Source organism: Gavialis gangeticus, unplaced genomic scaffold, assembly GCF_001723915.1.
Source record: "Gavialis gangeticus isolate Ggan-Ray unplaced genomic scaffold, GavGan_comp1, whole genome shotgun sequence".
Taxonomy (NCBI): domain Eukaryota; kingdom Metazoa; phylum Chordata; order Crocodylia; family Gavialidae; genus Gavialis; species Gavialis gangeticus.
The window spans coordinates 10299915-10313590 of record NW_017729012.1 but is presented as its reverse complement, the minus strand read 5'-3'; the positions used below and the strand labels follow the sequence as shown (position 1 = coordinate 10313590).

General features: G+C 44.8%; 1 protein-coding gene across 1 annotated transcript in view; it reads right to left on the bottom strand.

Moving 5' to 3' along the window:
• Window positions 1-13676, bottom strand: part of SLC6A4 (solute carrier family 6 member 4) — a 28739-nt gene that overhangs the window by 6240 nt on the left and 8823 nt on the right. The window contains exons 2-13 of the mRNA XM_019511234.1: window positions 12301-12907; window positions 11643-11777; window positions 11034-11253; window positions 10649-10787; window positions 9715-9849; window positions 7350-7453; window positions 5773-5900; window positions 5161-5273; window positions 4845-4976; window positions 3457-3556; window positions 3035-3135; window positions 315-482 (exon numbers count right to left, since the gene is read on the bottom strand). Of these exons, the coding sequence (XP_019366779.1) occupies window positions 315-482; window positions 3035-3135; window positions 3457-3556; window positions 4845-4976; window positions 5161-5273; window positions 5773-5900; window positions 7350-7453; window positions 9715-9849; window positions 10649-10787; window positions 11034-11253; window positions 11643-11777; window positions 12301-12763 (1938 nt within the window). The 5' untranslated portion in view covers window positions 12764-12907. The remainder of the gene's footprint in view (window positions 1-314; window positions 483-3034; window positions 3136-3456; window positions 3557-4844; window positions 4977-5160; window positions 5274-5772; window positions 5901-7349; window positions 7454-9714; window positions 9850-10648; window positions 10788-11033; window positions 11254-11642; window positions 11778-12300; window positions 12908-13676) is intronic.

The following is a 13676-nucleotide window of genomic DNA, read 5'->3' as shown; positions in this document are numbered from 1 at the left end:
GTGGATTTGTATGGGATGGTTTGGATAGGGATGATCTTGCCTCAGGCAGGAATTAGACTAGGTGACCCATGGAGGTCCCTTCCAGTCCTGTCTCTGTGATTCTATGGTACAAGCCAACAGGTCCACGTGTTACTGGCATGATTGGGCTGGGATGAACACATACTTTTTGTAGTGCTTACCTTTGCATGCACCACCTGGAAGATATGCAACCATCTTTTACAGCCTTTCCCAATCCCTTTGGTATCGCTAGGGAGAGCACACTTCCATCCCTTCTCTCCCAAAAGGAACTGAAACAACTAGAACATAGCAGATACCTCTTTAAATGTTCCTGCGGTGGTTGATAACCGGTAAACCATGTAGACTGGAATGCAGATGAAAGAGGAGGTTCCTATGCAGTAACCCACTATGGTGGTCCAGTAGGGATAGCTGTACTGGAAAAGCCGGAGGTCGGGAGGACTGGATATAAAACTGCAAATGATGAACTGAAATAGAAATCCCAGAAAGTGTTAGAGCTTGTGGAACCCGCTGCCCAAACGGATCATTTGGAGCAAGTGCTTAGCCCAGGTTGAAAGAGGATGGCACACTCTCTGTTTCTAATTGACGGGCGTTGTACACTCTCTGTTTCTCTCGGTACACTTCTGCAACGGTATGGGAACCCCCAGCGATGCTAGCCAGCATAAGAAAAATAAATCAAAGGGATAAAAAAACCCCTCATACTTCAGGTGATAAGCAAGCCACTGCCTGAGAAGATTTTAGGGAGAATATTTTACTCCTGAGAGTTTATTCCATAGTGACCTGTTATGCTCGCATCCAAAGCTAAATTTAGAAACAGGATATTGCAATAGATGTTGAGGGTGGAAGGAATCATTAAATCATCCTGTCTGACCTCTTGTGTATCGCAGACAATGGAGTTTCACCCTGTCCCCCTGTGTTCAACTCAGTAACTGTGGTCTAACTAACATGTTTCTTCCAGAAAGGCATCCAGTCTCGCTTTGAATGCACTGAGAGAGAGAACCCAGCACTTTGTTTAACCATTAGTTAAATCGCCCTCAATGTTAAAATGTTTGCTATATTTCTGATTTGAATTTATTTGTGTAAATTCCAGCCACTTGTTCTTTTTATGTTTTCCTCTTGTAGAATAAATAAACTTTTAGGAGATAATATTTTCTGGCCATGAAGTTGCTTTTATATATGTTAATCAAGTCCCCCTCCATCTTTTTGGTATGCTAAACACAATGAGCTCTCCAAGTCTTGTGCTACAAGGCATATTCTCAAGCTCTTGAATCATTTTTGTGGTTCTTCTGCGCCCTCTCCAGTTTTTCAGCATCCTTTTTAAAAAGTAGACACCAGAACTGGACACACTGTTCTCTTCCCAGTTTCCCCAATGCTACATACAATGCCGTATGTCATCTTATTCTATATATACATGCAAGTCATATCAACCCTCAGATGTATAGGTGTCCTACAGCCCTCATCTGTTGTTGAATATTTGTATGCAGTTTTTGATTACGTTCTTCTACTGATGTTTTTACACACATACACACACACTCAAAAGATTTTGCTTTGACTCCGGTGTGATTAAAAATATTTAAAGTGCAGATCTCATAGCCAGTAGTTATATGTTGGAAGTGAGTAGGTAGGAGAGAATGGGGAAGGGCGTTTTCTTTTGATGACATTCAGCCTTCATCCTCAATTTCTCTGCCAAATCACAAATCACCTACGGGGCCCTTACTTTCGTTCAGTTCCTTGGGGCTAAAAGGGGTAACAGTACGAAGGGCATGGGCACGCCTGCAAGGTAACGGAGGAAGGGGGTTTGCAGAGCATCAGCCAGACAATTATCTTGGAGCAGCTAGATGCACTGGAAATCCTCCACCTTGTAACCTGGTTGTGTGCTCGTGCCCCAGGACAGCGTCGTTCCAGCCTCATACAAAAGCAGATCTGAGCCAGCCAGATGGGACGGTCAGCACACTCTGTACTGCCTGAAGTCAAACTACGTTAATTAAGTATTTGGCTGGAACAGCACAGTATTGGTGTTGGTAACTATTACAGGAAGGAGCTCTAGCTCAGTTTTCCCTGGGTTTCATCAGGGGATTCAGGTCACTAGGTGATTTGCAAACTTTCCATAAAGAGACGACAAACCTTCTTCTGGGCTTTTCTTAGTTTAGTTTAGTTTCCATAGAGACTGCAAATATCAGGTTTGCCTAGTAACCACACCACTGAAACCAAATTGCTCTTCATTTAATTGAATTTTATTGTTTCAAGACCATAAAGAGAACAGAAGTGCATAATTTATGTGTGGTTACACATCTATTTATAGCTTTTTTTTCTGTCTACAAGTCATAAAATGAAAATCAGTTAAACACACATTAATCACCCCAGCAGTGTTTTGAGTTCACTGGGAAGGCCTTAAAATCTAGATGCTTTGTTTCGTAAACCTCCACTATACTCTTTGTACCCAAGGGAAGCTACAACAAAAGACAGTGTGAACTGGTTTTGGAACAGGGCTTAAAAAACTCTGTTTAAAAATGTTGCTAATAACTTTGCCAAGTCAGCTGTTGGGACGGTAGCTCCAATTTCTGATTAGAAGTTTATGAAGGATGCAATCTGCTGATGTGGATTTTGGCTAGGTGGATTCTGCAGTTGCAAGTCAGCTAGTGTTCAAAGAAGACATTAGCTTGCTATCTGGTTTTCTTTTTTTCTGTACTTACTATCATTATTTTTTGCTATTTCATCTCACTGAGATAAACGTGAAAGCAGTGGAGGGCGCCAGCATAGGTTATTAAAATTTTCCAGTATCATGAATGTTTATCTAAATCACGCATGAAATGCTTGCAAGCATTGATCTCCTTTACCCAATCCTAGCAACATTTATTAGATTTGTCTCATTAACTGCATGTTGTCAGTTTACAAAAGCTGTCTTTAAGCAATGCGTGGAGAATAATGTAAATGAAAATTGTGTGTGTGGATGCTAAGGTACTGCATTATTATATTGATTTTATTGGACTGAGGAGGAGAGTTGGGAACATGAACTCACCAAAAGGAAGATGGGGCTGATTGCTACCCAACAAATTCGCCAATACCAGCCTGGGGTGAAGCCCAGCATTTCCTTCACATCACTGCAAAACCGGGTGATGCCTATGAAAATAAATGAGCGGTGGACAGCGGCACGTTATTCAAACACAGACATAAATAGGAAATAGATTTAGCACCCAATATGAGACAGGGTCAAGTGCACAGAGACCTCAGTTAGTCTAAATTACTTAACGCCTCCAATTGCATGTGGATTTCAGGATTGTATTGTACTTCCATGACAAAGGAATCAGAAATATCGCTTTCAGATTCAGTAATACGCGCATTGTTTTTTCTGCGAGACATCAGTAAGCCTGAACACAGATGGAGGAAATACCAGCCGGGGTTTCTGGTCAGCCTAGATTGTCAACAGGGGAACATCCTTACCATAGAACCAGGCCACAGCAATCGATTCCAAGAACACCACTGTTAGGACAGCTGGCCCTGTGGCGTATTCTTCGAACAGCTTCACCACATACGCACCTCCCTAGGAAGGAGATGATGGCACCGATTATGCAGAATCCCCAGAATGACAGCTCTAATGCCGCTAGTTATATGTTGCCCTCATTGGGAGCAGAGTATATTCATAGATCTGAATTCACTCTAAACTCATCACTTCACGTTGTTCTGATCTGAGTAATCCTTGACAGTGCTTGTGACCTCTCTGCTCTCCGCATTATACTTTCCTCTAATCATGCTTTGCAAATGAAGCCATCCCGCAGAAAAGTTGAAATAAGAGCTACTGGCATTTCTAGATGGGATCTACACCTTTCCATGCAATGACAACTTCCTTTTCTTTCCCTGAGCCTTGGTTACTAGGCAGGAAACAAAATGTGTATTAGTCTCTGTTCTTTCCATTTGGGAACAGGACTTGACTAAAGAGCGGGGGTTGTGTCTTGGAGAGGAGCTCTCCCTCCTTGTTACGGTGAACGCTTTGAACACAACGAGAGCAGGGGAATTTGAACAGTGGGACCAAACAGAAATGGTTTTAGGCAGACACGGTATTTTGGGTAAATGTGATCTCTTTTATCAGACCAACTAAATAGTTGGAAAAATTGTTCTTTACAAGCTTTCGGTCACAACCGCCCTTTTTCAGGCGTAGGGAGAGTCTGCTAGTGGTTTTATAGAAGCTACACTCTTAATCCAGTTTTTGCACCAGTTACAGCAGTGAAACCCCATTGCTGGCCACAGGGTTGCACAGGCATAACTAAGAGCAATATACAGCTTTTTTGATAGGAAGGAGATGCAAGGTCTGGGAATTCAGCTGTGAGTTATTAGCAAGTAGTCGGCATTTCTGGTGCCCCGGTCACCAAATTCCAGTTGCAGTTCCTAGAGGAAATTGTTTTTCTTATTCTTTTGTTGCTTTGAAACGGTCCAAACGCTTTGATAATGAATGTGGCAGTATTTAAGTCTAGAAACCTAGGATTTGGAGGGAGGTGAGGCAAGTGCTTATATTTGTGAAGGTTTGAAGGATGAACCCACTTAGTGGGGTCAAGGTTTGAACAGTACTGGTGTGGTTCATGATGCAGAACGTGTTGGAGGTTTTCTGGGTTCAGTACTCTGTGAGATTCCTCTCTGAGTGAAACTACTGGCGTACATTTGACTGATGGTCTCTAACCCATAAGGAAACCAGCCTCCCTAGCCTGGATTGCTCGTTTTTGTGCACATTTTGTGTGTCCAGGAGATGCTTTTGGAGAAACGGTGGCCCACCCAACATGTCACCTAGGGCTCTGAACCGGCGAACAATGTTGAGAGCAAACCGGTGAGGTACTTACATACGTTAGGGTTGATAGTGACCCCAAGAAGCAAGTGATGATCAGACCAAGCACAAACCATTCCCTGCGCTTGCCCCAGACGTGTGGGAATTCATCCAGCACTGCAGTGATCACCCCTTCCAGCCCTGCAAACTGAAGAGCATGACAAAGAGATGTAGGAAGAGAACGATGTCCACGGTGCAACTAATTAAGCTGCAGTCAGGACAGTGACCCATTGGCACTGAAGTGCATCTGATGCTGGACGTTCGGCATACTCTGGAGTATTTCCACATGCCTAACCCCACTCATCCACCTGCTCAGAGTACTGTGTACTCACCGTGCTGTCTAGTCCCAGAGTGATTAACATCAGGAAAAATATGATGGCAAAAAAGGTTGAGGCAGGCATGTTTGCGATGGCCTCTGCATAGGTAATGAAGAGAAGGCTGGGACCTGGTGCAAGAGAGGACAGGAGATGATCACCCTGCTGCCTCTCTAATAGAAATGCCTTTGTCCACAGGGGAAGATTTCAATTTGAAGCCACGGTAGGGCTCGCTAAATCATATCTAACATGACTTCTACATCCTTTCCTCTTCGGGGAACAATTTCAGAGCTGTGGTACACCACAGACTGCTGTCTTTGCCTGTTTTTCTTTGTTACGGCCCTTGACATCGAGTGATATGATTTATTATACATATTTTATTAGATTTATATAGAACGCATCTTTATTATGTGAGAATATAATACACAAAGTAACGTAACGTACAAAGCATTTTGCATAGTTAGGGATGGTTGTCCCCAGCCAAGGTTGATCCTCCTGGACTTGTAATCTTTAATGAGCCCTTAGGAGGTAAAATGCATCCCAGCCTGGAACACGTTATATGCATTTAGGAACAAGCTATATCTAAACTTTGGAGAAAATTTGAGAGAGAAGCAGAATACTTTAACCCACCTGTATCTTTGGCAACCTCGGACACATCTTCGTTCCTCATCTCAGCCATGTATCCAAGCACGGTGAAGATGACAAATCCGGAGACAAAACTAGTCATGCAGTTCACCGTGCTCGTAACCAGCGCGTCCCTGCAACAGAAAACCCAGCGCGTCTCAGGACCCCAGCACCTGCCAGGTTATGTCCAGAGGGAAAGACTGACTGCTGGGTGTTCACCCAGGGAGGTGGGGGATCTCCTTCCTTGGACCTCGCTGGACAAAGCCCTGGCTGGGATGATGTAGCTGGGGCCGGTCCTGCTTGGAGCAGGGGGTTGCACTAGATGTGACCTCCCGAGGTCCCTTCCCACCCTCAGTTTCTGTGATCCTTTGTTCATGTTTGAAAGACTGCGGTCTGCCTAGAAGCCCAGGTTTCAATACTGACACGGTCATTTCAGCCCTGCAACGTTCCAGGGCATATGATTAGAAACGCATTGAGTTTGCGACGTGAGGATCCTTTGGGAAAAGGCCTCTAAAACAAAGGACCTGTCTGGTTTGTGTCCCTGTTAAAATCCTGTGGCACTTTTTGGAAGAACGAGGCTTTGCCTTGGTGCCTTTGGCCAAATGTTTTCCTTCACTGCTGGTTGTACACCTGACTGCTCTGTTGTACCTCAGAGGCAGCTGCATATTCCTAGTGAAATAACCATTGTACTGGTATGTACTGGCAGTTTCTAGTTCTGAGACAATTGCAGACAACTCTGCCCAGTGCCGTTTGGTAGTCATCTCTCTGCAGCTATCGAAAAGTTGTATTCTTTAGTTATAAGGATCAGCAGTCTGATCTTGAAATGAGACAAAGTGTGTCCCTATTTCTCGAGCGTCTCTTTCTCTTGTCCAGCTCATAGGGTTAGTACAAGATGTCGTTTCTCCCTTGGATAGAAGCGTAGTGTCTGATGCGTCTAAGGAAGAATTTCAGACATTTAATTCAGTTTCTTTTTGGATGCCTCTGCGCATTAGACGCACTGTGCGAAGGTGAATAATACAGGATTCAAATTAATCCAGCAGCAGCTTTACAGAGAATGAATTGCTAGTTTCATCTTATAAAACATAATAAGCATCCGTAAGAACGTAAGGAAACGACCACAACTATCCTTTCCTCTCCAGGCTCCAAGTCTCATTGGCAGTGACTAAATGAGTTGCGATCCGCTTTCAGTGGTGGGCCCAGTTCAAGCTCTTTTTGACAGGTCTTCACATGATAATGAGTTGATAGTAATTAGCATCCCTATTGGTGCGGTGCTGCAAAGGTCAAGAGTGACTTGGGACTGGAAACTCTTTGAGGTAAGGAACGGGCATCTGTTTAGGGTTTGTGCAGTGAGTAGCATGTAGGGTTTCTGAAGTAGGGGCCTCCCAATGCTGCTACCACAACACACACACATAATAATAATTCACTACAGATGGAAAATAAAATGGCCTTGAAACTTGGTCAGAATTGCAACATTATGTTTCTCTTTTTAAAATATATATTTATACCCAGGATGTTTACACCACACTTATCCAGTTGTTGGTTGTTTTTTTATGTGAGGTTAATGAGAATAAGGTGGGACTCACTGGTAGCAGTTGTTGTGGAACTTGTTGTAGCTGGCAAAAGCTAGGAGGACCCCAAAGCCTGGACCAAGAGAGAAGAAAATCTGAGCTGCAGCATCCACCCAAACCTGAAAAACATTAGAAGCAGAGGGTCAGGAAAACATGGAGCAAATGCGTCTGGCAGGTCAAGGTCGTTGTAGCGGCGATAATCCAGGGTATGAGAGAAACTGGCTGAAGACAGACCTTGCTTTTGCCCTGGGAGAGAGATTTTTTTCCCAGGACAAAGTGAAGCCGTTCAGACGTCTATGTCTGTTGTTCAGGGATAAACCCTAAAAAGGTTCCTGGGATCAGACGTGCTAACAGTTTGTCCTGGGACATGGTGAGGTGCATCTGAACGGTTGTCCTGGGATTGCCTCAGCGAGAAAAGTGGCGATGCCTTGCACCGCTCAGTAAGGCCCGATTAGAAGGGTGCTATGCGTGCATGCCAATCCCATGGCTTTTCTGTTCTGGGACAAACACGAACACAACTTGTCCTGGGACAAATGCAACATCTGTTTCTAGCCATGGCACGCGAGTTGAAATAATATTATCTCCCCTCATCTGTAGCTCGCAGAGACGAGACACAAACCTTTGGGCTTCTGGCACCCTCTGCTACATGCGACTGATGAAGTGTCACCCCGTGCTCAGAACTGCATTTCCGCGGCTTGCAGGGGTTGCAGCCCTATTCCAAAGAGTTTATTACACGGGGGAAAGATGTGACACATGCTCTTGTAGGTTTGTGACAAAGCAAACGTCCAGCACAGGGGAGCTTCACAAGGACATATACTTATTTTCCTTTGTGACATAGTTAGGACTATCCTTACGCTGCGCGTCCCTAGGCGAAGCGATGCAGCGTTCCTTTATACCTTGTTATAAATACTTCATTAGTGAAAACTATTGGCGTTTCACCCTTGAAAACCTCCAAGGCGATGCTTGCTGTAAACTGTTCAGCATAGTTTTTGCAGTGTAGATGCAACACACAGGCATGATTTTGCAGTGGGTTTGGCATGTCTCCCTTCCGCCAAGCCGTCTGTGCAGGGAGGCATCCCAGAGCGTATTCCTCAGGTGCAGATCTGCGTACATGTCCTCCGGGCTCAGGGATGGTGCAGTTACTGCCAGATGTTTTTCCTCGGAGACTGATAAAGCCACATTTGGTGGTGTGGACACAACTCGAGTGGGCTGGACGCAGTTCGACCATGTGGCAGCCACACCAGGTAGGAGCGTGACAATCTGATTACAAAAACGTTGTACAATGACCAGAGCCTCAGCGAGCAGTGTCCTGAAATTAGTGATCTCTATTCCCTCCCAAAGGGAGAGGTCCTGCTTCCTTTATCCTCACTTGATTGAAACATGGAGTTCACTGGAGCCCATTTCCAATATTTTATTCTCCCGTGAGGGCATCCTGTATCTCCTCAGGAGAGAGCTCTGCTGTCAGCCAGCACACCGATTGTAATCTGCTGTCCTCACTTCAGATCCATTCAATACAATATCAATGTCCTTTATTGCTTTTAGGAAGCCGTGGGCCCTTATTGGAGAAGCTGCTTTATCAGAGAATGGTGTCTCTTCATTTCCTCTTCATTGAAAACCCTCCCTATCAGTTGGGCAGCTGCAGACTCACAAACGTTAGTTTTTAATCTTCATATTTGTTGAATTTATTGCTTTGGTTTTTTCCATCCCCCTCCCTATTAGAGACCCTCATATGCCGTGAAGCAAACACAGTCTGGAGATTGGCCTGGGCACCTCTTGCATACGGTTCAAAACAAAACCAGACACTGGGCCGGCAGGATATTTTTGCCGCTGCTGTTTTTGCCTTCACCCCATTCTTGCTTTCGCTCTTCACCTTATAGATATTTGCAGAGCTCCTGCTATGTTCCCCCCTCTCCTCACCTTCATACGTGCCCACCTCTCCTGGCTCTCAGGCTTAGTACGTTGAGTCACTGTTGTGAAAGGCAGGCAGTGAATCCTCGACACTTGACAGCAGACTCCATTAAACATGGTAAAGCCAACTACTGACACGGTAAAGTCACCTACCAACTACTGATCGCTCAGCAGGTAGCAGAGCTGCAGCTGATCCATAGCTTCACGTCCGGGCTGACCATGGAGCCCCTGAAAGGTTGGCTGGCAGAATAGGGACAGAAGTAGTAGCTCTATCCTGCATAACTATTAAACCTTTAAAAAAAAGCCCAACATTTTTAAAAATAGGCTGAAATTAGGCTTTTGAATCCATACTAGGTTGTTACCTATTTAAGCTGACAGTAGCCTTGTTTTGAAAAGGAAAGGTTTCAACACGGGTTGAAATCAGACAAGCTTTCAGGTTTCTCTGTCTCTCCCTTTATACAAATTCCCTTACCTCTGTAGCTAGGAGCTTCTGCCAGTCAGGTTTCAGATAGAAGATGACGCCCCTCCAGGCTCCTGGCAAAGTGGCACCTCGTATCAATAGGATAAAAAGTATGATGTAAGGGAACGTGGCAGTCACCCACACCACCTGGCGGAGAAAATGTAAAGACAGCGGTTTTTATGGGTAACGATGCAATGGAAACTGCAGCTTCATTGCATGCAAATGATCAATACCAATGTGGGACCATTAAGTCGCACAGTTTGCACAAGCATTCACTGATCCTGAGATACCTAGTCTGTGATTTTCTGAGATGCTGAGAATTCATGACACCAAAAAAAGATAATGGAAACTACAGATGCTCAGCACGAGTGAAATTAAGATCCTACATGTCTCAGGTAGGCACAAAAAAAAAATAAGGCCCCCAAAATTAGTTGAGACTTTGGAAAATGTTTGTATTAACCTTTCTGCAGTGCAGTTTCCCAACCAGGGAAATGGGAGCGATGCCAATTTGTGTAGTGTGACCTGAGGTGCTGGCTTAAACAGAAATATAACTGTTTTAGTGTAAATGGATGGGCATTGAGGTCGTTTACCTGACTTGCCCAGATGGCAGGCAACTAGTTCTATTTGTAGAAAAAGGCATAATGAGACTTGCCAGGCACGGCAATGACATGACTTTACCCTGTGCATAGACACAGACACATGCACATGCACCCCTTGCTTTCTCTGGGTAGGCCAGCTCTTGTCCACAGAACAGTAATCTAATGGTGCTGTTATGTACTATTTGGATTACAGTGGCACTCGTCACATGAAAGGTGCCACATCTACATAAAAAAACAGTCTTGAAAAAGCCCCCTGAAAAACCAAGCTTGCTTTCTCTAATGTTAATAAGTTGCTCCCAAGTTGCATCATGCTACATCAAGCAACTTTCTCTTGCTGTTGCATTCACCTTGCCAGATGTTTTGACCCCTTTCCAGATGCTGAAGTACACAATGGTGAAGATCAACAATAAACAGAGGGTCAGTTGCCAGCTAATGCCCCCCAGGTCATCCAGCCCTTTGGACCTATGTACCTGTAGCACTTGGCGGCTGAAAAAAGGAAAGAAAGTACTTTTTTTTTTTTTTGAACAAGGACTGAGATTGCTGATGTTGTAACACAGGACAGACGAGATACCCCCAACCCTACACATACAGATGCATGGATGCATGGTAATGCCCGAACAGTTTTTAAATGAAAATCATGTGATCAACACATATCCCTCTCATCCTCCACAGAAGCTCCTGCAGTATCTGCCATTCTTCCCGGCACTGCTGTCTCCACTTACATGCACTTACGTATAGAATTCTTCTGCAGGAGAGATGGAGTGCGGGGTCCAGGTGACATTTTCGGTACCAAAGTAGCTGGTGCAGTTGCCTGTGTTCCAAGCATTCTGGCAGGTGGTCCAGGGCAGCTCCGCCGTGAAGGAGGAAATGAGGTAGTATAAGGACCAAGCCATGATGGTGTTGTAGTAAGAGGCTATGTAAAACGCTATGATGCAGATGGCAAAGCCAATTCCTGGTAAGGTACAAAACAGTTATGTACACGTAAGCTCTGGCTCGCAGAGACTACAGTCAGTAGCAGGTTTTTCTGGTTACTTTCACGTCCCGTTTTTCATATACTAACACAGCGCTGCATCCTTTGGATTGGAAGCAATCATGGGTATCGTGCACATGGATAAGAACTTGCACTGATTTTTTTTTTTTTTTTAAGCATGTTCTGACTTCTGAGAAAATGAACGTGGGCGTTTCTGAAACCATTTCTTACAAAGCCCAAATTCTGGCCCTGAACTCTTGGCGGTGACCCTTTGTGCTTTTCCTGATTTTCAAGATTTTTTTTTACCCTCAAAAGGAAATCTCTGCTGTTACCTTAGGAGCTCCTGGTAAGCTTCCACTTCCCCTCATTACCTTTGAAAATTGGACAGATTTTCCTCCAGACTGAGATGCACCCATTTCTGTGGTACTGTCCCAGGGCTAGCTCCATGTAGAAGAGGGGAATGCCTCCGAAGACAGCCATGATTGTGTATGGGATGAGGAACGCACCTGCAAGGAAACAAGGACTCTGGTAGTACTTCTGGCGCACTGGTAGCAGCACTGTATACAGAATCATTCTTTGTCCCGTGTGGCCATCGCTGCGCGGACCCATGGCCAAAATGCACCCCGATAGGAGGTTTCACAGCAGTTGTGGTCTGTGACACCCAGCAACAAGACTTCTACCTCTTCCCTTTGGAAATCATTCCACTTCTGTCTGATCTCCGTGTCAGAAAGCTTTGCCTGCTACTCAGCATCCATTTCACTTTCCTTAATTCATCCTGTGGTTTCCAGTTCCCCTGCCTTCTGTGCTGCCAAATCTTTCTTTTTCTATCCTAGCATTTGTGGTTATCCTGTCTGAGCATCCCTCTCTGTAAACTAGGCATATTTTACTCTCTTAATCTACCTTAATGCCTCTTTCCACCTAACTGCTTGTGTTTTATGGTCTTATGATTTTAACATGAGCTGTTAAACTGATCCACCTATACCCAGAGAAGCCAGGTTTTAAGACATGACTTCCAGAATGAACACTGACCTCCTCCATTTTGGTAGCATATATAGGGGAATCGCCAGACGTTTCCCAGATCCACCGCATAGCCAATGACAGAAAGCAGAAAGTCCATTTTTTTACTCCAGGTCTCTCTCTCATCCAACTCCATCAGCTGCTGTTGAGCTTCTGCCCCACACGTGGTGGAAGTTGTGGTGGTCGTTGTAGTCGTGGCTGCGGGAGCAGTGCACTGGACGTCTTCTCCATCTCCCACTCCATTGCAGGGCACTGGGCTCTGAACTACTGAGAACCCGTTTGAGATCTGCTCTGCCTCCTCTTTATTCGCCTGACTGGAGTGGACTTTATTGCCATCCTCCACCAGCTGCAGGGCAGATTTCGGGTTCCTGACTAGAAGTCCATTCTCTTTGCAGTCTTCTCCTTCCTTACAGACCGAGAGCTCTTGCCTAGTGGTAAGGGGCAGCGTCTCATTGTTAGATGTTGTCTTTTCCATTCTGCTAGTTAAACGATATTGCTCCTGTCCATTTGCAAGTGGACCTGGAACAGAGTCCCCTTGCACTGTTCAGAGCTGTGCGCTCTGAAGCGCCACGAGATTCTTCTCTGGTCTTTATTTCCACTGGCTTGGAAACACGCTGAGCTTCAAAGAAGGGAAAAACAGTTAACATCTGTGTCAAGGCTGGCTGGTGCTGATGGCTTTACAGCTTTGAGGAGTGGGCCTATCTTGTAGCCGGGTTTTTGGCTGTAGCATGTCCTTAAACCAACAAGGCTACAGCCTGCCTATATCCTGACTTTCCTTTTCCTAACTTCAACCTGCGACTTCCAGCAGTATCTCCTAAGTTTCACTCAACAGTAGGAGGAAGAACCTTTAAGTACGCAAAGGTTACTGAAATAAAATATTTAGATATTTATAGATTTGCAAATAATTTTTCATGATTCCCCCCCCCGCCCCCAGCTCCAGAAATCTCACCAGACATTTCTTGCAGAATCAGCCTGACTTGATAGATCCAGCAGGTTTGGAAAGCAGCTCAAGATAAGCGTTTTGACTTCTAGGTGCTCACTTGAATTAGCTAAATATTTAGGTTCGTCCAATCCGAACCAGGGGAAAGATGTTGTGGAAGCTTAACACTGTTTTGGAAAACAGTGAAGGAAAAAACCAAATAGCAATTGAAAGGGAGTATTGAGCTACCAACCTAACTGATAGCTCTGCCATTTGGGAGATGCACTTCAGGGTAATATAGAGCCTGGGAAAGCTGCGCCAATGGAGGGAGGGCCAGATTTCTAGCAAAGCTTCACACAAAAGGGAGTCTGACTAGAGGCAACTTTGTCCTTTCCGAGCTTGCTAAAATTCTCTCCTGGACAACATGGTACCTTAGCTGAAAATGCTCTTTGAAAATCAAGTTCCTTCA